The 26,158-nt window shown below is 32.6% G+C and overlaps 1 protein-coding gene across 5 annotated transcripts; it reads left to right on the top strand.

Moving 5' to 3' along the window:
- The first annotated feature begins 32 nt into the window (after window positions 1-32).
- LOC114302756 (potassium channel SKOR) lies at window positions 33-25,214 on the top strand. 5 transcript variants are annotated; one of them, XM_082887601.1, is made up of 15 exons: window positions 51-246; window positions 434-805; window positions 2,898-3,011; window positions 10,742-10,966; window positions 11,071-11,134; window positions 12,539-12,878; window positions 17,691-17,986; window positions 18,252-18,332; window positions 19,992-20,090; window positions 20,547-20,768; window positions 20,933-21,121; window positions 22,530-22,605; window positions 22,713-23,007; window positions 23,826-23,947; window positions 24,880-25,214. In XM_082887601.1, the coding sequence occupies exons 3-15, from the start codon at window positions 2,968-2,970 to the stop codon at window positions 25,122-25,124; spliced, it is 2,298 nt and encodes a 765-aa protein (XP_082743727.1). In that variant the 5' UTR covers window positions 51-246; window positions 434-805; window positions 2,898-2,967; the 3' UTR covers window positions 25,125-25,214. The 5 variants fall into 5 exon arrangements, with proteins under 5 accessions (XP_028103635.2, XP_082743727.1, XP_082743741.1 ...); XM_028247834.2 differs by lacking the exon at window positions 2,898-3,011 and having other exon boundaries at window positions 33-246; XM_082887615.1 differs by lacking the exon at window positions 2,898-3,011 and having other exon boundaries at window positions 434-780.
- The last annotated feature ends 944 nt before the right edge of the window (window positions 25,215-26,158 follow it).

Genomic DNA, 26,158 nt, shown 5'->3' with positions numbered 1-26,158 from the left:
CCTGATCATAAACACCATTCAATTTCCATTATAAATAAGGCCTCGTTTGCCTGTAAATTTCGTTCGTATTCTATTCGGATCTCATGACTCACCACCTTCTTCACACACTATCTAAAACTCAGCATAAATGAGTACGTTTTGCAATCAGGTAAGCCGGTTACAAAGTCGACATTACGAGCCTTGATTCTCGTGATACCTGGATTCAGTCGCTCGTGAGCTCTTTTTTCAGCGATAAGCATATCTACGGTCAGTGTTTTTTTTCCTTTTAATTTCAGTTTCTGTTTCATATATATAGATCACAAGAACTTTCTCGTTGCCAATATTATTGGTTAAGATTCACATCCTGAAAACTTAATTGATTAATTAATAGCACAGTTTTTGTGAATACGTAGCAGATCTTGAATATCGTCCAATCATCATTGTTTTTGTACAGAGACTTCGAATCACATGCTGCGCAAAACATCAAGAGAGAGAGTCATATATATATATATATACATGTTCATCGTTGAGAGAAGGATTTAGATTTGAGTGATTATTGAAGATTTGTAGTTGTTGTGGTGGTGATGAAGATGCCTGGAGGAAGTGGAAGAAGAGGAGAGGAAAGAAACAAAAAAGGAGAAGAGGAAGAGGAGTATGAAGTCCATGATCTGAAAGATCGAATCGAGTCGTCGCAAGGAAGCCGTATGAATCTTCTGAAGAAAGAGCTTGGATTGGAGCATGAGGGTCGGAAGATATTCAGCAGAGAAAGTGTTGTCAATGGCATCAAAGACCTCTCCAAAGGCATCCACATCCATCCTGATAACAGGTCCAACTTCCTCGTCTCTTTCTCATCTCTCTCGTTAAAACTTATCCACTGTTTATACAGCATCATGTGATCATATTAAAAACTAAGTGGTTATTTACTATTTTCAAAGTATAGATACTTCATAAAATTTTGATAGATAAAAATGGTTTGGGAGTTCATGATTTAAGTTGAAAATAAAGAATAATATAAGTAATTGGTAATTGAATTGAGGTATGATAACATTTTAAAATTATTAAATAATTTCTGAAAAAGTAATTATCAAGTGTCAGGCCACTTTTGAGAAGGAAATAATATATATATATATTTATCTATTTATTTATTGACATCATATTATTTTCTTATTTTTTTACATTTTTTTTATAATAATAAGTCAATAAATTCAAAAAAAAGTCACAGCCCAACGTAGGACTGACTCTTCCGATTACCAATATGAAACTAATAATAGGTTCTATTTTTTTTTTTTTTTTTTTTTGACTAATCATATTCTATTTGAGACATTATCTAATCATACATTTGGAGCCAATAATCCAAATTTTGTAGATTGATTTTGTGTATGGTTGAATTTTTTTTGTAAAATAATTATAATATTATTGTATTCCCAACTAAGGAGTTGTTTGGGGGTGTTTTAAATAAGTGTAATTTTTAACTTTTTTGTGAGAAAAGTAGACATAAAAAAGATGTGTTTGAAATAATTTTTTGTCTTTTTATGAAAAAATATATATTAAAATATTATATAAAATAACAAAATTACATTATTATTCCTATGTCCTAGACTTAGGCCAGGTTTGGGAAGACTAAATAAGTGCACTTTTTGTCTTTTTAGACTAAAAAGTTGAGGTTGAAAATATGAATGTTTGGGTTAACTTTTTGACTTTTTATGGAAAAATGTGTAATAAAAAATTGTAAAAATTAGTTTGTAGGGGAAAATTAGAATTGGGAATTGTGCAGCCGTAATTGTTGACTTTGGTGAATAGTAATGACTTTTTAACTTTTTGAGTAACTTTTTAACTTTTTGACTTTTTTTAAACTACCCAAACTTGGCCTTAGTGACAATGCTGATTGAAAGACAGGACGGATTGCCCTGCAAATAGTGATAACTTTAGAACATATATATATATATATAACATGAGGCTTCACGGGTACTGTTGGGCCATGGGGCGCATCACGGGTCCCGTTTTGATAATTCGAATCAATCAATATGTAGAACTTGTCGTGTATTATATACTTGTAAAAAATCACATTGATCGGATATCGATAGCTATGTGATCAAAACAGTTTTGTATGAAAAAAATGGATGGTAAAAAATAAATGGCTAAAAAAAATTTGATTTGATCATATAGCTATCCATATCCAATCAACGTGATTTTTTACAGGCATATAGTACTCGACGAGTCTTACACATTGAATGGTTCGAATTATTGAAATGAAACCTATGGTGGCTCTCACGGGTGCAACAGTACCCTCCAATTTAATGAATATATATATCTAATTTGTAATTTGTGATTTGTACCATCATAGTGTATGTATGTAATTTTCCCCATCACTTACCATCACCTGTGTAAATGGATTGTACTTTTTTGTGTAAATTAATTTTTTTTTATATTTTTAATTTGTAAATAGTTATAACTTTTTTACTTTTTACTTTTTTTATAACGTGTCAAACCAACTCTTAATATTATTGTACTTCAATTTTTATAAAACTAAATTTTAATTATTTAAAAAATCACTTTAGAAAAATCAGTAAATATCCGGATTGGCAAATAGCTACTCCACTCAAAAAATCATTTTTTGTTCGAAGACCGACGTGTCGTGTAGGCACTGGTAAGGTCCTGTGATTGGGGGATTGGGACTTAGGGAATAGAACGGGTGAGGATGCACCACTTGCCTGTTTTTGTTTTGTTGAACAAATTTTCTAAACAACAATGATTTAGACCACTAAAAAATACATCACTAATAGCACTAATGCATTAAGAATGACCGAAAAAAAATTAAGACATAAAAAATGAGTTGGATCCATTGCCATATCATTAATACTCCCCCTAATACTCTCTTTTTAGTACTTCCAAACATTTTTCTTTTCTAAAACTCGTAGTTGTCCCTAGCGGCTGATTGTATCGGACTAGATTCGAATATGAAAGGACGCAGCTGTTAGTGGGACCTACATGATACATGCCCTCCTGCTGCTGCTGAGTAAAGCTGTGATGAGGTCGGTACGATATTATTCCAGGAAAATTATTCTTTGCTCCAGGGCAAGATGATGTGGTAATCTTTATTTTAAGAAGATCTCCTAGGGGTGTATTTACAATTTGAAAAAAAGTTGAAACCCTTTTTTTTTCTTATTCCTACCACCTCCAATATATTGGAATTGGTTAATTTTCTACTTTTTTTTTTTCTCTCTCCCTCTCCCTCTCCTATCACTCACTAATATGTGTCAATAAAAGTTGTAGAGGTCAAGAAAAAAGAAAGTCTCTATCATTTCTGTTTACAATTTGGATTTGAGATACCTACTGTACCCAGCACTATGCTATCTTATGGGCTTATTTTAGGATCTATTTTGATAATTTAAATATTCGCATTTTAGAGTATATCGAGTAAAATATATCTGTAAAAAAATCAAATTAATTAACCTTTTCATCCACTTACATTTGTATCTACAAAAATAAATGACATTGTGATTTGAAGTATTAAAATAGGTACAAATGTGAGTGGATAAAAGGGTTAATGGTATCCGATTAACTTATTTTTTTACAGGTATATTCTACTTAATATATTTTAAAATGCGAACAGTTCGAATCATCAAAATGAATTCCGAAATGAGCCTATAGGATAGTACAACAGTGCCTACTGTGCTGGGGCACAACAAGAAATATGATATGGTTACAAGGTTAAAAATGCATAATTAATTTGATTTTTTTCCTATAAATAATTTATTTAACAATCTTACCATTCAAATTATCAAAATAAATTTGGAATAAAGTACCTCACTGCAGTTACACAGCCGTAACCCCATGTCCTCAACGCCATAACCATCGAGCTCCAGCAGTCGCTTTGGAATGCAAATAAATTATCAAAATAAATTTGGAATAAAGTACCTCACTGCAGTTACACAGCCATAACCCCATGTCCTCAATGCCATAACCGTCGAGCTCCAGCAGACGCTTTGGGATGCAAATATTATCATCATATTTGTGTTATCAAGTGTTTTGTGTTATTTATTTATTTATTTTAACTTCTATTTTTTTAAGAGGTAAATGCATCCATTATATTTATTTAGAGAACTGAATTAGATGAGATTAGGAGTAGGTAAATATTAGATCAGATTTAAGTTCACTATATAGTAAAGGCATGTATCATTTCAAATTCGGTGTAATCGGACATCAAATCAATCTCATACCGTACCTTAAAAGAACTTCTAAATATTTCGTCCAACCACTTAAGAGTTTTTTTTCTTTTCTTGAAGGACTATTAAATTGTTTGGACTCTTTTAATAATTATTTGAATTTGAAATATTAACAAAATTCAATTTTATAATTAATATAATCGTTTAACAAATATTTTAATTTAAGCTCTAGAAATAATTATATATATTTTTTATTTTTTATTATTTTTATAGTTTATTTTGTGAACTAAACAACATAAAAGTAAAATTAATATTCTATAAACTAAGCCAAATTGAGCTAAAACTCCTTATTCAAAAATTTAACTTGAAAATTGAACAAATTCAAAATTTTAATTCAGTCTAACTATGGGTTATCTAAGCCTTATAAATGTCACGCTGGGCTGCGTGAGCTGGACAGACCATCAGACCCATGGCCACCCCACTCTTAGATAAGATTGTATTTATAGGACTTTATTTTTAGATTATTATTTGAATTGATCTAAGATTGTGAGTTTGTGTAATCAATTAGACTAATCTTTCCTTAGGACGTCTCCAATTTTTTTAATTTTATTTTCAATCGGAAAATATTTATAGATATGAGAAATATTGGATCAAACAAACCACTAGCCCAACAACAATTAGAAAATAAATAATCACCAAGTGCAAATCCAACAATGACGACTAATTACATATAACCATCACTCGGATATCTCCAATTATTAGTTGAATATTCAAACTTAAATTTGAATAAAAAAATATCCCAAAGCTTTCTCCACAGTTTCACTTAAAGCCTTGTTTGGGAAGGAGAGAAAATAATAAAAAAGCCATTATAATTTTTAATCATCAAATAGGATTTTTATCCAAACAATGGGAGACAAAAATGTCCAAAGGTTTTTATTTCCTTCATCTGAAACTTCATTTCTTTACAAAATTGCGATTCTTGAGATATGATGGGAATTTTTAAAAATAATTTGAGTAAAAATTTAGTGTTTATAATTAGAGTGTTTCATATCAAATAATTTTTTTCTTAAATTTTTACCTGGATTTGAGTACAAATTTAATTCATGATTAGAGATGGTCTTTATTCTTCATTTTGAATCATTCCTGTTGAGGTTTGATAGTCTCTGTTATGGAGGTTATCATAAGTAGATGAATTATTAGTTAAGATATCAATTTTCTTATCCGAATATAAGATTATGTATTTTATTAATTAGGGTTAAATTTATTATTTTTTTTAGAAAGGCAATTAGGGTTAAATTAATTTTACTCCCTTGTAGTTTAGAGCTGGAGGAGTCTACTATTATGGTTCAAATATAATCAGAAAGTACTCCTCAGGTTTTGGACTAAAATGTTAACAGAAGGTGTATCACACACACACTATTTTTTAGAGTTTGTTTGGTTTTATAAAAAAATAAATATAAATTAATACAACAAAAAAATAATTTTACTCCCATTTTCTCCAAACCTAAATTTAGACTAATATGTTAATTAAAATAAATAAATTATGATCTAACATATAAAATATAATTAAGAATTTATTTAAAATATAATTAAATAGAAATACATAATAAATAGTTATTAAGAATTGATTTAAAATATAATTAAATTAAAATTAGATTAAAAAGGGACGCTCACCCCATAAATTCAAATTTGGATTTCTTCTGCCCAAAAGCCCACATGCTAAACTATTAAAACTATTAAGCCCATAAGGACATACTTATGTGAAATAACCAAAATACCCCTTCCGAATTTACTAAAAACCCTCATATATAAACAACTTATAAACAAATTCTCTCTCTCTCTCTAATTTTCAACTCCGGATGCATGAACTAGGGTTTCTACTTCCATCTACGAAAAATAAACACATTTCAATCGAAACACATCTAAAACATCAAAGAGGTATGAAATTTTACTATTTGCTTATTACACATTCAAACAAAAAAATGTGAGGAAAAAAAACTTATATATCAAAAGTATCATAGGCACCGTCTTTGGAAGAGTAATCGTTACTCTCACCACTTGAATCTACTAATTTCTCATCAGTAAGCTAGCCAATATTATTCTTCAGAAAATTGACTTGGCACTCCAAACTCGATAAACATCTTTCCAATTCATTCAGCTTTTCAAAAATAACATCTAACTTTTGCAGCACAAGAGCCATATGATTTTCAATAATAAAATCAATCTTCTGCAAATCGGACATTATGAAACTATTGTACTTGTTTGTTTAATTTTCTTCTTCTTTTTTTGTGTAATTCTACTTATATACTTTCGAATTTGAACAAATATCGCTATTTATAATAACAGATAGACATTGAATTTGAAACGTTGCCATTAATAAAACACTTTGACTACCTCATGCATTGTAACTAACAATATACACATACACACACACACACACAGTTGGACATTTAGAGAGAGAAAAAGATTTGTGCGTGCGTATAAGTTGTTTATATACGAGGGTTTTTAATGAATTCAGAATGGGCATTTTGGTATTTTCACATAAGCATGTCCTTATGGACTTAATAGTTTAGCGTATGGGTAAGAAATCCAAATTTGGATTTATAGGCCGAGCGTTCTAAGATTAATTACCATCATTGAATTAAAATTAGAATAAAAAGTTAAGAATTACAATTAATAATTAATAATTTATAATTAATTGTGATTTAATTGAATTAATGTTAAGACATTATAAATTATGTGTATGATAGAAAGAGAGGATGAAAATAACAAAATATATATATATATATAGGATTAGGGTATTATAGTCATTTCACATCTATAGTTAACTTAATGGTGTTAATAGTTGCACTTTGATAAAAAAAAATTTCCAATGGGAGCTTTCTGACTATATTTAAACCATAGGAGGTATAGTGCTTTGGTCTCAAATCACAAAGGGGTAAAATAAATTTTACCTTATTAATTATTAAGTTGATGCTAAAGCAATGTCCTCAAACAAATAAATTAAAATTAAAACTAAAATTAAATTAATAAAATGAATATTATAACACAACAATTTAAGTCTTAGAATATATAATTATGAATGTGAATTATAGAATATATATTTTATAAATTTTAGGGTGAAACACCAATAAATCCTAAAATGTAATTTTGTGAACTGTTTAGTCCTTTTTTTTTTTTTTTTTTATGAATCCAAACGTCCTATTAAAGTTGAAATTACACAAAAGGTAATCACTTACATATTTAGGTTTATTTTTTGAAGAATAAAAGTGAGTTTCTTCAAATGTAAAACTACACATTTGGGCAATCCGTATTCTAAAGGTTTTGGATTTTTTCTCATTTTGGAACAAATCTTACATTACGAATAACGATGTAACATTCTAATGTAGCATTCTAATAACGTAACACTCTAATGTAACACTTTAAAAAACTCTTTAGTGTACTTTTCGTAAATGTAACAATGTAACACTCAAAAAAAAAAAATTTAAGCAAGCCAATTGTACTCTTTTGGGATGCAATTTATTGGTTAAAATAATTCATAAAGACAAAAAAATATACTAAAATAGTCAATAAGATAAAATGTCACATTCAAATCATAATATTTTAATTTTTTTTTATAACAAACAAATCAACTACAAAAAAATAAAATAAAAATCATCCTAAATACAATTTTTTTAATCAGGATAAGATAGTCAAATAGTCAAAAAAAAAAAAAAAAAAAAGTAGACTAAAAAGTTTATTCCAAACTAGGGCTGAGTCATTTTGTGTTCCAAAATTTGATAGACAGTGGTGCAAAGAGAAGGTATATGGAGAAGGGGAGATGAGGAGATAATGAAGGATAATGAAGGTTTAGGTATTGTAATGTAATATCACATTTTAATAGATGATGTAGTGATTTGGGATTGATGGAAACTACCTTTTATTTTTATTTTTATTTTTTTTTTGGGGGGTCTTTCGTATCTCATCTTTCCATACTCTTTCTATGGGTTTTAATTCAGCAATGATTGGTGGCCCGAAAATATGTAGCTCGAATGGCTCGAAACACTCAAAACGATGTCGTTTTGGGTGTACAACGACGTCGTTTTGCTATTTTCGAGCCCTATATTTTCAGGCCACCAAACATTTTTCGGTTTTAATTCGAACTCGCATTGATGATTTGAACCGTCTATCTCGTAGGCCCGCAATGAAGGTCATCCATACAAAAAATTAGTAAACAAATCGCATTTTGTTTTATAAAATAAATGGTTACCATTCATTTTATAAAACAAAATACAATTTATTTTAGTATTTATAATTTTCTGATAAAATTGATTTTTTGCATAGATAACCTTTATTGTAGAGCTCACGAGATAGATAGTTCGGATCATACAGATTCGGATTGAAACCTACAAGAAGATTATAAAGAGAAATGGTGAAATGAGATACGGTAGGAGTGTTACGAAAAAAAAAAATCTTTTGAGGGTTAAAAGAGGAAAAAATTCATATTTTAGGAGATAAAATATAATTTATTCTATTTCATAAATTGTCGAGTCTAGGTCAACCTAAGCATGTGTCATTTTATGTAATAAAACAATCTTTAGAACTTGTATCAAATTCGTATCAAAGTGAAAAAAACCTTATAGTTTGATTTACCCTTTTTGAAATATGATTAGCTTTTGTTTGGTAGCATTTACATATACTATAATTTTTTTCTAATAAATATGTTTAGGTTTAGTTTTATAAAAGGGAAAAAAAAAATGTTTGATATACCTATGTTTTAAAAACAAGAGTAAATTACACCGACAATCTTGAGGTTTGGCTTTAATACAAATAACTTCTTGATTTTTGGAAGATTACATTTCCTTCTCCAAAATTTATAATCTCATTAATATTTGTCCCCTCCGTAAACTGACCATTAGGTTAGCTAACACCATTTGCTAACATCATCAATTAATTTGTTTGATGAATTGCAACGCTACACCAAGAACTTAAGTTTCTTTTCAAAATCAAAAATCTTTACATTATATCTTTCTCTCTCTTTAATTCGTTTGTCATGGACCGCTTGCATTTTTTACTTTATTTTGCTTGATTTTTTACTAGCAGGGGTGAAGTTGGCATTTTCTTGTCCCTATCACATTTGATGAAATGCTTTATGATGTGTTTGGTTGGGGGATTTGGAGTGAAATTTGGAAAGAGAAAGGGAAAATGTGTGTGAAACTATATGAAATGTAAGCATATTTTATTCACATTTCACCTAACTTTTCTTTTTCCTTTTCAAATCCCTCCTCAAATCCCCCAACCAAACACAGTGTTAGAGTGCCGAACAAAATTGTTGGTGATGAAAGAAGAGAGATGTACTATGAAAGGATGGTGTAATAGAGAAGAAGCTCCAAGCCTAGTCTATCTCAAGGAGACGATAGACAAGGGCATTAAGGTCATTTCATTTTTTTCTATTAAGGGGGTTAGCTGACAAACTCTAGGGGTCATTGTAATTTAACAAACGTTAAGAAGGTAAGTATTAAAGCAAAATCTTAGATGATATAGGTGTAGTTTACCTTAAAACCAAATAAGAAGTAGGTGCTGATGGATGGAGATAATGACCAGAAGTGGTTGTCGGCTGTTGGAGATAGATTATGGTCATGCAACGGCAATTGCAATGGGTTATAAGTGGCAATCGGTGATCGAATGTGATTTTTCTTGCACGAGATAGCAGTCAAAGGTAGTTGTTATCAATGAGAAGCGCTTGATGGTGACACGGCTAGAGGTGGGAGTGGTTGCATGTGGTGGGTAGTGGTAGTGATAAGAAGTAGGTGGTAGCAGAAGAGACTGGAAAAAGAGGAAGGATTGGAAATTTTGTTTGCTTAAAAATGTGAAATAAACATTTTTATGATTTACAAGAATTTTTGAAAATAAATTGTTCACAAATTTTTATAAATAAAAATAAATACCATAAAAAATATAAATAAACATGACCTAAACATTCGAGCATCTCCAATTCTTCACTAAATTTTTTATTAAATTTAAATTTGATGAAAAAATTAGTGGACCTTCAATCATTTCATTAAATTTCTATCAAATCAAGTTTTCATCAAAATTTTCATTAACTCAGCATATAAACAAGTTTTTTTACCAAATTTGATGAAAGAAGTTTCTAGAGAAGAGCTTGGAATTTTTTTTTAAAAAAAATTAATGAAATATTTAAGTGAGGATAGTAGCATTCAATTTTTTGACCATAGTTTTTAATTAAATTTGTTGAAAAGGAATTGAAGTATCCCATATCAATCAAGCTTTTAATCAAATTTTGGACTAAAATTTAATGAAAAAAAAGATGAAGGATTGAATTGAAATCCATTTCTATGGTTATGTTTGAAAAGTAAATTTCTATGTGCACCTTTAGTTATCATCTTTGTATTTTTGATTGTTACACATTGTAATATTAATTATGATATTATTTTGATTATAATTTAATAGTTATTTAGTTATATCTAATGTTATAATTTAATTATTTTATTTTATTTTATTTTATTTTTTTACGTTATAACTCAGTTAGTCATTTATAATGATCATATTTCACGTTTGAGGAAAAAAGTGAGAATAACAAGAGGAAATACACACAGGTGGTATCGGGCATGGACGAAGTTCATATTGGTATGGGCAGTGTATTCAACATTCTTCACACCCATGGAGTTTGGGTTCTTCAGGGGATTGCAGAGGAAACTTTTCTTATTAGACATAGCAGGTCAAGTAGTTTTCCTCGTCGACATTGTCCTCCAATTCTTTGTCGCCTACAGAGATAGTCAGACCTACAACATGATCTATAAGCGCACCCCAATTGCTCTTCGGTCAGTTTTCTCTTTTCTTCCTTAAACAATCACAGTAGAAGAAGTTTATGGCCTCTATTTTAGTAAAAAAAACTAATGGGTTTTCTCTTTTTCTATATTTACAGGTACCTGAAATCTACTTTTGTCTTTGATCTTCTGGCTTGCATGCCTTGGGACCTTATCTACAAGGTAACTCTCTTTGTTCCTTTAATAGTAGTTGTTTTGAGGTTCCCAAATATGTGTCATTTTTTGTGTGTGCGTTATTCCCTAATAAGCACCAACACTTTTATGAGTAAACATGTTGTGTTGGTCACAACAACATTTTGTGGACACACTTCTTCATCGTGTCTCAATTAAAATTTTAAATTTATAATATCTCGGACACTAATTTGTAATATGTTGGAGACTTTGGCGACTCTTCTTGAACTCCCCAAGTATGACCTATGTGATGAATCTCATGAATCTCTCTATAGCAACTATGTTATCATGTTCTGCTTCTTTTCTTTTCTTTTTTTAAATCGTCGTGTTGTAGTGTCTGTGTGGTGTGTCATTCATGTATTTAACAAATGTAAATTTTAAAATTTTATCATGTCCCAAGCATATCATGTTCTGCTTTTTTTTAAAAATTTTTGTGTCATAGTTTCTGTGTGGTGTGTCCGTGCTACTTAGATTATTCCTTTTGGACCTCTCTTTGGTGCTTTAGTTATGGTTATCATTTGTGTCTAATGAACATTGTTTATTCCTCATGTAATGTAACAGGTACTTCTTTGATTGCCATCATTCTCTTTGAGACTTTGACTATATTCATATGTGAGGGGGTGTATGTACATGATTTATTTTTGTAAAAATAAAAATATTTACTCTAGAAGACAAATTCATGTAGCGGACTCCAATTAGTAACTAAGGCTTTTTGAGTTGAGTTGGATAAATTCTTATTTTGGATAATATGTAGTGTATCACATAGTTCGGATTGGGAACATGATGGTAAAATCAACTTGTTATGATAGCTGTGGTTTTCATGTGACATTTCCCATCTTGGGGCTAGAATTTGGAAGAATAATCGAAACCTTAAAACATTGTGAGCAAGTTTTGACGATTTATTCATGGAAGTTTTTAATGTACTTTAAATTGAGTTACCATCAATTTAAATCAAATTTTATAACAATGTGAAATTTGTACTTCACAAGATTACGCACCTTGTTACTTGACAAAACTCCTGATCTGATCAAATGAGTCAGTAATGTTGTTCCAATGTGGCATTTTTTAAACTACTCTCTCTGTGCATATGCTTCATTTTCTTTTTTTTTTCTTTTATTTATATTTATTATCTTGGGGTGTGGAGGGGCAGAGGGGATGTGGGAAAGTGGGTGAGAGCGGTGGTAATGGGCTAAGTTTGCTTATGTGTTTTTTTCTGACTGCCCTATTAAAAATCTAGATATAATCCAGAAGTCCCATACCAGTGGATAACGGAATCTGATATGTAAAATTTCCCTGTGTCATAGACTCGTAATCCTTATTAGTTAACATGTCCTTAGTAATAATCCCATCAAGTACCTCTTCAATAATTACCATGTTGCAATCTGTGTTAATCAGGCTAGTGGACGTAAAGAAGAGGTAAGGTACCTTCTGTGGCTCAGGTTGAGTCGGGTTCGCAAGGTCACTGAATTTTTTCAAAAGATGGAGAAGGATATACGGATCAATTATCTGTTTACCAGGATTATAAAGCTTATTGCCGTTGAGCTATATTGTACACATACTGCAGCCTGCATCTTTTATTATTTGGCTACCACTCTGCCTGCAGAGCAAGAAGGGTACACATGGATTGGAAGTTTAAAAATGGGTGACTGCAGTTATTCACACTTCAGACAGATTGATTTGTGGAAGCGGTACACAACATCCCTGTATTTTGCCATCGTCACTATGTCAACTGTCGGTGAGTTCATTTCGCTATGTGACTGGAAGCATAATGGTTTCTGGTTTTTATTATATACTTTCATTTATGGGTTACAAAATCCAACTCTAAAAACAGTAATAAAGGTAATGATGTATGCATTAAATGTCATCCAACCATGTTAGAAAATCAACAGAAGCTAACCACTTCAATATGATGAGCACTGTGTGGTGCTTGGATCATGGATCTGATGAGAGAATTGTGTAGGAAATGGAAAAGGAAAAGGAAAAGGAAAAAAGAGATGAAAAAAATTAGCTTATATTTTATTCACTTTTCCATCTCTTTCCCTTTCCCCCCAACAAATCCCTTCAAAAATCCATGATCCAAACACAATTTTTAGATTAAGCCAGGATCAATTTTGACTTTAAGTTCTTTGATTGTTCGATGAAGATTGGAGCTAGATTTAAGTTTCTTTGTGGTTGGGGTCTTCCTTAGTTGTAGCCTAGTTTTTTGCAGTTTATTGGGGAAGTATTCTATTCCTTTCTAATTTCTTCTCTTTATGTATGACAATTATATACACTTGCACATATAATATCACAAGTGAATCCATGTTAATGATATTTTTTGGGTTGTTGGTTCATGTAGTTGGATTTGGCCTCTGGATTTACAATTCAAAGAACTACATTTCTCACTCTGAATGTGTCAAGTTAAAATTCTGTTAATGAATTTCATTTAGATTCTAGATCAAGGGAATCATATTGATTTGATAGCTAAAAATTCAACCTCTTTCTTTTAGATTAGATATAACTTGAATAATTTCCAACAAGAAGCAGATCGTTGTGGTGGTGATGGTACTTTGGAATGTTGAGGTTCTAGAGGCCATACAGTAGTGAGAAGATGATCAGATGCTTGGTGGTATTGGTGAGGTGGTTGGTTCATTGACCATAGAACGGTGGTGGGAACATTAACATTTGATTTAGAGCTATTGATAGTGATATTTGCAGGGCAATTTATGTTGAATTGGAGCAGTTTTGAGTTGGTTGCAATGGTGGATGTGGTTTAACTTGGTTATTAGATGTGGTAGTTCTGTTACTGACATGTTAAAGACACAATATTATGGTTAAAGTGGTGACACAGGTATAGGAGGGTTTTGGTGGCTGGTTGTTGAAGTGGCAATGCTAGGAGTGCCTTGGAGCTGGTAGGAATAGCTTAATGTTGAAGGTGATATAGTTGGGAACAGTTTGTGATCAAGATGAATTATTGGTTGTTTAGCAATACTGTGATAGAGTATCAAAGGTGGTGACACCAGATTGCATGTCACTAAGGCATTGATCTTGGCCTTAATAGTTGTGTGTACTGTGAAATCTTTCATATATACTATATAGCAATGACAAAGATTTAAAAAATTATGGTAACATGAAAATCATGAATAAGTTGTTTACACTTGTATCTTTTGTATTGTTATTACAAGGTTCGGTAAACAACAGACTGATTCGTTAGAAGTTCTTCAAAAAGATAGAATAAGAATGTTATCAGTTGATTAAAATGATGGAAAGAGCAAGTTGCCATGTTTGAGAGCTCTGAATGTAGATAGAAAGGCTCAAAAAGAGTGTAAACCAAACCAAACCATGCCTGTAGTCCCATCAAATGAGGTCAGCTTCATGAATCCTTTTTTTCCACTTGACTATCCAAGGCCATTTTGTTAGTCAAATTAAGGAGATTCATATATCTATTTACTACACTAGTCCATGTTAATCTAAGTCTACCCCTTTCCCCAACACTACTATCTGCCATTACTGTATCGCATCTCTTCACTACTGCCTCTGTTGGTCTTTGTTGTATATGACCAAACCATTTCAATCTATTCTCTCTCTCAACTTATCTTCTATCGGTACTACTCCTACCCATTCTCAAATATACTCTTTCCTAACTCTGTCTTTTCTAGTCTTGCCACACATCCACCTTAGCATCCTCATCTCAGCAACACTCATCTTATATGCATGTTTCTTAGTTGCCCAGCATTCCGCCCTATACAACATCGCTGGTCTAATAGCCATTCTATAGAACTTCCCTTTTAGTCTAATGGGTACTCGTTTATCGCACAGTACTCCAGACACACTCCTCCACTTAAGCCACCCTACCTTAATTCTATGGATTACATCCGCTCCAATCTCCCCAATCGTTGTGATAATCAATCCTAAATAACGAAAATGTTCACTCTTAGGTGGTTCTTGGCTCTCAATCTTCACTTATCCTCTGCTTCCATTGTAACTATTACTAAAATTACACTCTATAAACTCTGTCTTAGTTATGTTTTTTCTAAATCCTTTAGATTCAAATGCTTTTCTCCAAATCTCCATTTGAGTGTTAACTCTTTCTCTAGTCTCATCCAGTAACACGATATCATCTGCAAAGAGTATGCACCATGGCACATCATCCTAAATATTGCGCGTCAACTCATCCATAACTAAAGCGAAAAGATAAAGACTTAAGGTTGATCCTTGGTGTAACCCTACAGAAATTAAAAATACACTCGTCTCTCCACCAAGCGATCTAATAGTGGTCACCATACCTTCATACATATCCCTAATCACATTAATGTAACATTTTGTTATCCCTTTCTTCTCCAACACCCACCAGATTATATCTTTCTCAAGATCGATAAAAATCATATGAATGTCTCTTTTCTTTTCTCTATATTATTCTATTACTCTCCTCAAAAGATAGATCACTTCCATTGTTGACCTACCAGGCATAAACCCAAATTGATTCTCTGACACTTCTGTTATAACTCGCAATCGACGTTCCATCACTCTCTCCCACACTTTCATTGTGCGACACATTAACTTGATTCCTCTATAATTGTTACAATTCTGGACATCTCCTTTATTCTTATATATTGGCACTAAAATGCTTTTTCTCAACTCCTCTGGCATTTTCCTAGTCAACAAAATCTTGCTAAATAACCTAGTTAACCAAACAAACCCCTTCTTACCCAAACATTTCCACGTTTCAATAGGTATATCATCGGGTTCTAAAGCCTTATTCAATTTCATCTTCTTAAGTACAAACTCCACTTCAAAGTCTCTAATCCTACAATAGAACCTATAGTCCTAGTTTTCCTTATTACCGCCTAGTTCCTCCCCTTTTGGCCTACCTCCATGTTCCTCGTTTAACAATTTCTCAAAATAGTTCTTCCATTTCTTCTTAATCTCTTCATCTTTCACCAACACCTTAGAGTCCTCACCTTTGATGCACTTAACCTAATTAAAATCTGTTGTTTTCCTCTCTCTTATCTTAGCAAGTTTGTATATCTTCTTCTCTCCCTCCTTACTATCTAGTCTAGTGTATAGGCTATCATAGGCTTTCAACTTAATCTCCTTCACTACTTTTTTGACCTCCTTATTGGCCATTCTGTAACACTTTAGGTTTTTCTCAATTCTATCATTCTACTACTTTTTAAAGTTCTCTTTTTTCGTCTTTATTACCGCTTGGACTTCCTCCCTCCACCACTAAGTTTTCCTAAAGTCGGGTCCCTTTCCTTTCGACTCTCCAAGAACTTCTCTTGAGATTCTCCTTATACAATTGGCTATCGAGTTTCACATAGTGTTAGTATCATCTTTCAAGTCCTAAGTACCTCCTTTATCCATTCTATTCTTAAATGTGTCTAGTTTATCCCCTTTTAGGTCCCACCATTTAGTCCTACGCCGCCCACTATTTTTCCGAGTTTAGTATTGCCCTTTAAAGCATAAATCTAGTACAAAAATCCTATGTTGAGACGTCAAGCTCTCTATAGGAATCACCTTACAGTCCCTGCATTTTAGACAGTCTCCTTTTCTCACTAAAAAGTAATCTATTTGGCTCCTCATTGATCCACTCTTGAAGATTATCAAATGCTCCTCTCTCTTCTTATACATAGTATTGGCCACCACTAGGTCAAAAGCCAACGCAAAATCTAAAATACTCTCTTCAGCCTCATTTCTATCACCAAAACCATACTCACCATGCACCCTCTCATACCCTAGTTTATCTACTCCTACATGGCCATTGAAATCACCACCTATAATTAGGTTTTCTCCTACGAGTATTTCCTGTAATACCTCATCCATTTGGTCCCAAAAAACTCTCTTAGACTTATCATATAATCCTACTTGGAGGGCGTATGCACTAATAACGTTCACTATATTCTCTCTAATAGCTAGTTTAACTAATATAATTCTATCACCTTTCCTAATGATCGCGACTACATTTTCTACAAGACTCTTGGCAACTATTATTACTACCAAATTCTTGTGTCTATCCGTACTACTATAATATAGCTTAAAACTAGTATCCTCTATTTTTCGAGCTTTCTCACCCATCCACTTAGTTTCTTGTACGCAAACTATACTAACTTTCTTCCTAATCATGACATCTACCAATTCCATAGTCTTGCCAGTTAAAATTCCTATATTCCAAGTGGTTACCCTAAACCTATAATCTTGGATTAGCTTCTTTATCCACACTCGTCCAGAAAAATGTGAAAACCTTTGCCCATTTTTCACCACAATCAGGCGTCGATGTAGTGCCCCTTGTTTACTTTTCGAAATACCTGGAGGCAGGTGCAACGCGTCACTTTAGGGGAATGACCTAGTATTTAATCAATTCAGAAGGAGTGTAAACCTTAGTGAGAAATAATTGGTTAGCCTTTATGACTTTGGCACAGATTCTTTGATTGAAAAAATGATGGAAATTGGAAAATAATTGTGTTGTCTCTCCCAAATTGTATGAACATGTTGTAATACTTTCCATCATAAAATAGTTATTGATGGGGTTCTTTGGTTATGCTAAATTAGTATCCTCTTTCTGCTGCAGGTTATGGAGATATACATGCAGTCAATCTGAGGGAAATGATATTTGTAATGATTTATGTCTCTTTTGACATGATTATTGGTGCTTATTTGATTGGTAACATGACTGCATTAATTGTGAAAGGATCGAAGACAGAAAGGTTTAGGGATAAAATGACGGATCTCCTGAAATATATGAATAGAAATAGACTTGGGAGGGACATCCGTAATCAGATCAAAGGTCACTTGCGGTTACAGTATGAAAGCAGCTATTGTCAAGCTTCTGCTCTTCAGGATCTTCCCATCTCTATTCGTGCTAAGGTAAAAGGGATGAAACTCTGCGTATAACTTCTTCATAGTTGTTAACTGGAAAATAGAACTCAAGCCTTTTATTTTACAACAAGTTGTCTTTAGTTTTTACTTTCTTTGGGGAATCTTTCTTAGGTTTGAGTAAGTATCCATGTTTGCAAATTGTTGTATGTATATGAATGACAGACCTGTTCTGTTCTGCATACTGTATTAACAATTTTTGTGGTGTTTTAATTTGATTCCTATCTTGTATTTCATTGATGAGCTTCTTTTGCAGATTTCCCAAACTTTATATAAGTCATACATTGAAAATGTCCCTCTATTCAAAGGATGCTCTTCAGAATTCATTAATCAGATTGTAAGTCATTTTGCCTGGCTAGACAATTTTAGATTCATAATAACGAAAGCCACCAGTACTTTCATTTTGTTTCTGATTAAAAAGTTTATGCAGTGTTTATAGTTCTTTATCCATTAATCATGAAAATTAGGTTTAGAACTGTTGATATGATCCATCATGTTTTATTGACTACTTTAGGCGTGACTTATTTTTTTTCTTCCATGAATCTTCTTCCTCTTTATATATATGCTGAAGTAAATTGCTATAGGATTGAGTTAATTATATTTGCTCTCTGTTTTCGTGCATAACATGCTCCCAAGTGGGTTGGCATGTTAGATTGCAAAGGTTCATTGATCTTATTTGTCATTTTCGTACATTTGACATAATTTTTATGGTGGCATCTAAATAAAGAGCTGTGTTTGAAATGATGTGGGCCTGATATAACTAGTGAATTATGCCTTCCTTTAATTTGCTTTGAAAAGAATTTGTGATATCTAAGTATCCATATAAACTGCCAGTGTACTACATTTAATAAGGAAGTAAGTTTGTTGTGGTTGATTGTTATTTTGTTATGGATATGGTGATTGGCAATAATTCCACGTTCAAATTAACAAAGAAACTAAAAAAAGAAACAAAGAAAAAAATTAGGTTCCATAGTTCCATTTGTTTGATAGATGTTAAAATGTCTTTTTTGGTATCTGTGTCAAGTTGTTCAACACTAATATTGATGGATAAGGATATATTGGTTGATGGATATATCAGTTCTTTCAGTAGTAAATAATGTAAGCAGAAGTGGTTTATAAGAAAGCATAACGTCTAAATCGAGTCGTCTTTCTTTTCTTCCTGACATGTTCTAAGTAACTGTTGTGTAGAATAATGGTGGTTTGTGCAGAAATTAAACATACCACCCTCCTAAAGCCCGACATTGTTATGATCATGAGTCCCACATCACTTAAGTATAGGCTTGGCCGCCTCCCCTTGTAAGTTGGGTTTCTAGGGTGAGTTCCACTTGGGTTTGTATCAGACACCCATATTTCGCACTTCACAAAATTTCATATGGGTCATCTTCTTTTTTGCTTTAGCTACAACCATAACCATCATCTTTAATGTCCTGCATATATCTTCAATAGCTTTTGTTGGTTTTGGCATGTTTGTACTTTGTACCAAGCAACCTTCAGAAAATTGTAAATGGTTAGATATTGACACATAAAAGTTACAAAGCATTTCAAGCTTGGTAGAAGTATATTGTTTAGGGTGTGAAGAGTTTTTAATCATAAGTGAACAGAGCCTTGATCAAGTTCTTTTTTCCTGTGCTCTATCAATGTTTATAATACTGCAGTCAACTCGATGCTGTATCCCTTTGGCCTCAAATGCAGAAGTGCATATAAGTACATGTTTGCATTATCCAATGATGTTTGCCTCAAATGCAGAAGTGCATGTTAGTACATGTTTGCATTATCCGATGATGTTTGCTAGACTATATCTCCACTTGAAGTCCCTGGACTTAGTTTTACATCATTTGGTCTTATGTAAGCACTCTGTATGTGTGCATTCGCGTGCTTGCATGGTATTTTATACACATTGGTGTACAACTGCGATAATAAGATGGCCCTTGTTAAATAAGCAAAAGGAGATTTTCATTAGCTGATGTTTTTAGCAATCATTATTTTTTTCTTGCAGGTAATCAGAGTCCATGAGGAGTTTTTTCTCCCAGGAGAAGTGATAATGGAACAGGGAAATGTGGTAGATCAACTTTATTTTGTATGTCATGGTATGCTGGTATGATACTATCTTGATTGACTGTTGTTTATTTGATTTCGATGATTTAGGTCCTTTTCTTTCTTTCTTCATCTCCTTGTTTTGTTTCCTTTATTGGAGGAGATCAATATTATTGCCCATCATCCTTTGGTTTGGAGTATTTTCTGAGTCATAAAAATCTGAAGATGGAGCCATTAATAAATATTCTTCACCTTTGGGTCTCTACCCATGTTGCTCATGTTTCTTGTTCTTTGCCGTCAAGAAATAATAAAAAAAAAATGGTTTCACGATGGTTGAAGAGTTTTGCTTTTTGTAGATAGGGTTCGGGAAGAAATGTCCATCCTAAACCCACTTGCTTGCCCTTGCTACTAACATTTTTAGAAATGTCACCATTATGTTGAATTACCATATTTGTAAGTGGTTCCCTGGGTAGTTATTGTTATTTTCTTGAGATTGATGAAAGTTATTTATGTGAAGGAGGAGGTTGGTATCGGGGCAGATGGATCAGAAGAGACTGTTTCAAAGTTGGAACCCAACAGTTTATTTGGTGAAATTTCAATACTTTGCAACATACCCCAGCCTTATACTGTTCGAGTTTGCGACCTATGTAGGCTTCTGCGCCTTGATAAACAATCTTTCTCAAATATTCTTGACATATTTTTTCATGATGGGCGAAGAGTACTGAACAACCTTCTAGAGGTGATTGAAACTTGCTCATATCTATTGCCTCTGCTTATGTTGTTTCTTGCACTCTTTTTTCTCCCATGGAAGCAACAGATAGAATTGCATATGTTTTGTATATGAACTTCAGTGAATTTAATTAACTTATATGCATCAGATACCTAAAAATTATAATCTGACAGGAAAAAGAATCAAATGTTCGTGTAAAGCAACTGGAATCTGATATCACATTTCATATTGCAAAACAAGAAGCAGGACTTGCTTTGAGAGTTAATAGTGCAGCTTATCATGGAGATTTGCATAAACTTAAAGATTTGATCCGAGCTGGAGCTGATCCCAACAAGACAGATTATGACGGAAGATCACCATTGGTATGGTTTTAGCATTTTAATATGTTAAATGGGTAGTTTCAATTGTTTTACTTTTTTATTCCCTGCTTGCTCAATGGGATGCTTGATGAGAAGGGGGCACAATCTTGTTGGCAATACAACTTAGATTCACTTTGATTTCTTGTCTTTATCAATGTAAGTAATTCATTTTAACATATATCGCCTTGTAATGTAAGCTAACTGTATCATTTGAATTTGTTATTGCTGAACTATAAGAACTCTAGTTATTTTGTAGTGGTACAACTAGTGTCTGCAGATCCATCTGATTCTGCATCCACTACACATGCTACATTTGATTCAGAATCAAGAAGAATGACAAGTCATATATTAAAATCTGAGTCCATGTTCTCATGTTTTGTTAGCATAATTTTTCATCTGTCTAATATCTTTACTTGTCTGATATATTTGGTTGGTACAACTTTATTATTGTTTTCCCCTTACAGTTCTGAATTGAACATTTGTGTCAAATGGACTTTGGTTTAGTGCAAAATCAGAAATTACAGGAAAAGGAGAATACATATTTGTTGGTCTTGGCATCATTGTGAAAACTAGTACAAATAAATAGAATCCCTCCTTTAGTGTCGAGTAATTAGTAATATTCCCATGTTTTTCCTGCTTTAACCGCATGTACAATAGAAACATTGCAGTAGCTTCTAGAATGTTTTATGTTACACTTGATCAAATGTCCAATGCTTTAGGTATGTTACGAGACACTAGAACAAATATCTGTTGTTTTTAATAGGAGAATCTACAAATGTATATTATACCATTAAAGTGATTGCTTTCTATATTTGTCCAGGACACCAGCATGTGCACTGGGAAAGTTGTGTACTTGCAAAACTGGCAAATTTCTTATTGCCTTCCCAGTGAATTTGCCATATTTTGGCCATTTTTTATTTTTTCTTGGACAATTATAAATTACGAATACTGAAGAAATGGCAAGGTGACGCTTCATACACTCTGTTATACATGGTCACGGTGTGAAAGTTGTTTTAAGGCATTAACATCTAATAGTTTTTATAAGAAAATATATACTCTTTGTCAAAGGCTAAGGATTTAAAACGTGTATATACCACAATTTTACAAATGGATATGGTACTCTCATAAAACTGGTTCAGAATCATGTCATGGCAATAGAAAGTAAATATGTCTATTTTTGTTGTGTTGAATTAATGGAATTTGCTGGATAGTGTAGACAACTGTTTCTTGTTTGCCTTTTGTCATTTTGTGACATTCTATTTATAAAACTCATAAACTGCTGCTTGTGAGAGCAAACTATCAAATTGTTTATTTTTTCCCAAAATTGAAAATAAATATATCCACAAAGAAGTATTTCTCCTTGAAAAGATCCTTGTTATTTATTTATTTATGAATTCATTGTTTCCTACAGCATCTTGCGGTATCAAGAGGATATGAAGATATAACACTTTTTCTTATTCAATGTCGCGTAGACATCAACATCTCAGGTAACCTTCTAATGTGTTAAGTCATTTTCCTTGTGGCTTTTTAAGCTTTATTTTGTTTCAGCAATAACAGAGTAATTAATATGCACTGGTTCTTTTAAACTTTGTAGATAAGTTTGGAAATACACCATTACTAGAAGCCCTCAAGAATGGACATGATAGAGTTGCTTCAATACTTGTTAAAGAAGGGGCTGCATTAAAGATTGAGGATGCTGGTAGTTTCTTATGTATGGCAGTTGTAAGGGGCGATTCAGATTTTCTCAAAAGGATATTGTCCAATGGCGTTGATCCAAACTCCAAAGACTATGATCACCGAACCCCACTTCATGTGGCTGCCTCTGAAGGATTATATTTGATGGCAAAGTTGCTTTTGGGAGCTGGGGCTAGTGTCCTTTTAAAGGACAGGTATTTATATGCCAACATATTGAGCTGTGTAACATTTTGAAGTCTAATATTACAGGGCATCTGATTTTGAGTAACATTTAGATGTGATCAATTCCATGACATTTTTTGGAGACAAATTTCCCTGATCTATTTCTGGGGAATCTGGATCCTCTGGAATGGTTTTTCCTATAGTGAACTTTTGCATGGTTGGACTCGAATTTTATTATGCTGCATATTTTGTATTTCTGAACTTCTTCGCATATTGTAGTCTTGTGTAATTGTCTCATTTCACCTAAACATGCATGCATTTTAGAATACATTTCCTTTCAAGCCGACTTCTTTTTGTAAGTTACAGCCGTGCCATATAACTTTCAACAATCAGTGCAGGAAGTGATTTACCCTCTTCATTGAAACCAATTATAAGACTAATAAGATTGCATTGATTCATGCACGTTCATGTGATATGGATTATATATTCTTGCTGCTAATACTTCTTTGATTGTTTATGCAACTTTTTTTCCCCCTCTGTACTTATCTGATTAGCATCCTTTATATGCATTGCAATGTTTCTATCTTGAGAACCGGATGCATAACTATTTATTACAATGCATGATTAGGCTAACATTCACATGGCTGCAAACTTTGTGCTGTTTGCAGCTTGGGATTCACAACCATTGATTCTCAACAAGAGCCTTTATTTTTTGTGTGAAAATTTGGAGATAGACCTAAGTGATGCACATACATAACAGAAGGGCAGAGCTGATCACTTATTGTAAATGTAATTAATTAGAGAATTATTCTTACAACTAAACTATTATTTGATCATTTGTAATTTGCAGATGGGGAAATACTCCACTTGATGATGCACAAATGTGTGGAAACAAGAATTTGATCAAGCTACTGGAAGATGCAAAATCCACTCAACTGTCTCAGTTCCCCAGCTGCTCTCAAGAAATAACAGGTACTGCGAAACCCTTTTTTTCTACTTCCGTTATGCTAACTGGACATGAACTTGATGTTACATGAAATATCCATGATTAACAAGACTACAAACTGCCAAGGCTGGTTGTTTAAACTTCGTATTAAAGCAAAATTTATATATATATATATATATAAGAAAAAAAGTCGACAGAAATTAACAATTTATGAGTATTGAATATTTTAATTCTTAAAAAAGAAAGGGGAAAGAAAAAAAGAAAAGATAGAGAGAGAGAGAGAGAGAGAGAGAGAGTCTATTCTCATTTCAGTTTTCGCAACTTGCTATTAGCACCTTGATAGGTTGGGCTTGAGTCACTGAATTAGCCTCTTTGAAAATGGGAGTAGGGTTGTGTATATCTTACTCTCCTTAGACCTGACTTCAGTGTGAGCCCCATGCACTGGATCATCCGTTTTTATCACAGGTTGCCACAATTGGGAGAAAAGGACCATTTTAGCCCCAAGGGTACTGGTTGGGCTGGAAAAAATGTGGGTATCATGCCACAATACATTGTCTGAGTGTAAGCTATGCTTCAATTGGTGAATGATTATTCTCTTCCTAACCTGGTTTTAGCGGGTCAGGCAAAACAGACAAAGAGTGCTTTATGAGGGGGATGAGTCTAAGAAAATAGAAATCTGAGTAATTAATCATTCTATGTAAAGCAGGGGTTACAACTTAAAAGGTCATAAAACGTAGTAGTGAATAAAGTTTTGAAGCCTGATCTCATTCTCTCATTTGGTTAAACACAAAAATGCATCTCACAATCATGGTTTTCTTATTTTTGCTTGTTTACAATTATCAGCCGATTCTGAAGGTGATTGGCTATGTGCTAGTGTTACACTACTGCTAATTTTATTTTCCTGCTTAATCCACTATTTGTCAAAAGTTAACAATAGAGTTTGTGTGGGCGATAATAGATAAAGTGCACAAGAGGAAATGCACGGTGTTCCCTTTCCATCCATGGGATCCCAAGGAGAAAGGGAAACATGGAATTGTGCTATGGGTTCCACAAAAGATCGAGGAGCTCATCAAAACAGCAGCCGAGCAGCTAGACTTTGCATGCAGTTTTTGTATATTATTATCGGAAGATGCAGGTAAAATTGTTGATGTGGATATGATTAGTGATGGTCAGAAGCTGTACTTTATCAGTCAAACACATTAGATATGTTATTGCCTTAGTTGCTTGGTTTTTCCTTTGTATCATATTTGTACTACTTTAGGCTATGAAAAGTTCACCAAGCTAGCTCATTTAGCTATTGTGTCCGTTAGAAATTCCTGAATAATGCTGTGGTCATAGTAGAAAATTTGACAAAAAAATTGAAGGAAAAAAAAAATCAGGTAGTTTTAAGTTATGCAGGGTGATACTTCACTGTTGATTGGATGATGTTGGCCAAACATGAACACATAATGCGTTCTTAAAAAATTTTAATGGTGCAAAAGCTGAGCCTGTGTTTATTGAAGGCCCTCTGTTTTATGAAGGACCCTTTTAATGCTGTGAGATCTTAAAAATGAAATGATTTAACAATATTATTGGCACAAGTGTCTGAGTGGCCCAAACCAGGCTCTACTAAAACATGACAATGAAGGCCGGAAGTCTTAGCCCAGTCTGGTCCTATAGGTAAAATAATTTTTTCAAATATTAAAAATATTGAGTTGGATTGGGCGGTCAATGGGGTCATGGTGTCACCTTATATTTTATATTATTTGCATGAAAATTTTTGACACAACTCAAATCTTATACAAAATTAATAAAGGGTGAAGCATTAATAAGTTTCAAAATATGATATTGTGAACTGTTTAGTCTTTATTTTTTGCTTATAAACTCAAAAGTCTCATTAAAGTAGAAATTACACAAAAAGGTAATCGCTTATATCTTTGGATTTAATTTTTTAGGGATAAAGTGGGTTTTTCCAAATGTAAAATTATACATTTGGACAATTCGCACTATAAAAGTTTTGGATTTTCCTTCTAAAACAAATCTCACATTACGAATAAAAACATAATATTCTAATGTAACACGCTAATAATGTCACACTTTCATGTAATACACTAAAAAATTCTTTGGTGTATTTTTTCCAAACGTAACAATGTAACACTAAAAAAAATTCCTTAGTATACTTTTTCCAAACGTAAAAAAAAAAAAAAAAAATCTCATTACTGTATTTTTTCCAAACATAACATTCCAATCAATGTAAT

This window comes from Camellia sinensis, chromosome 1, assembly GCF_055761805.1.
Source record: "Camellia sinensis isolate YWXY chromosome 1, ASM5576180v1, whole genome shotgun sequence".
NCBI lineage: Eukaryota > Viridiplantae > Streptophyta > Magnoliopsida > Ericales > Theaceae > Camellia > Camellia sinensis.
The sequence above is the reverse complement of the archived record's forward strand: the minus strand, read 5'-3'. Positions and strand labels throughout refer to the sequence as shown.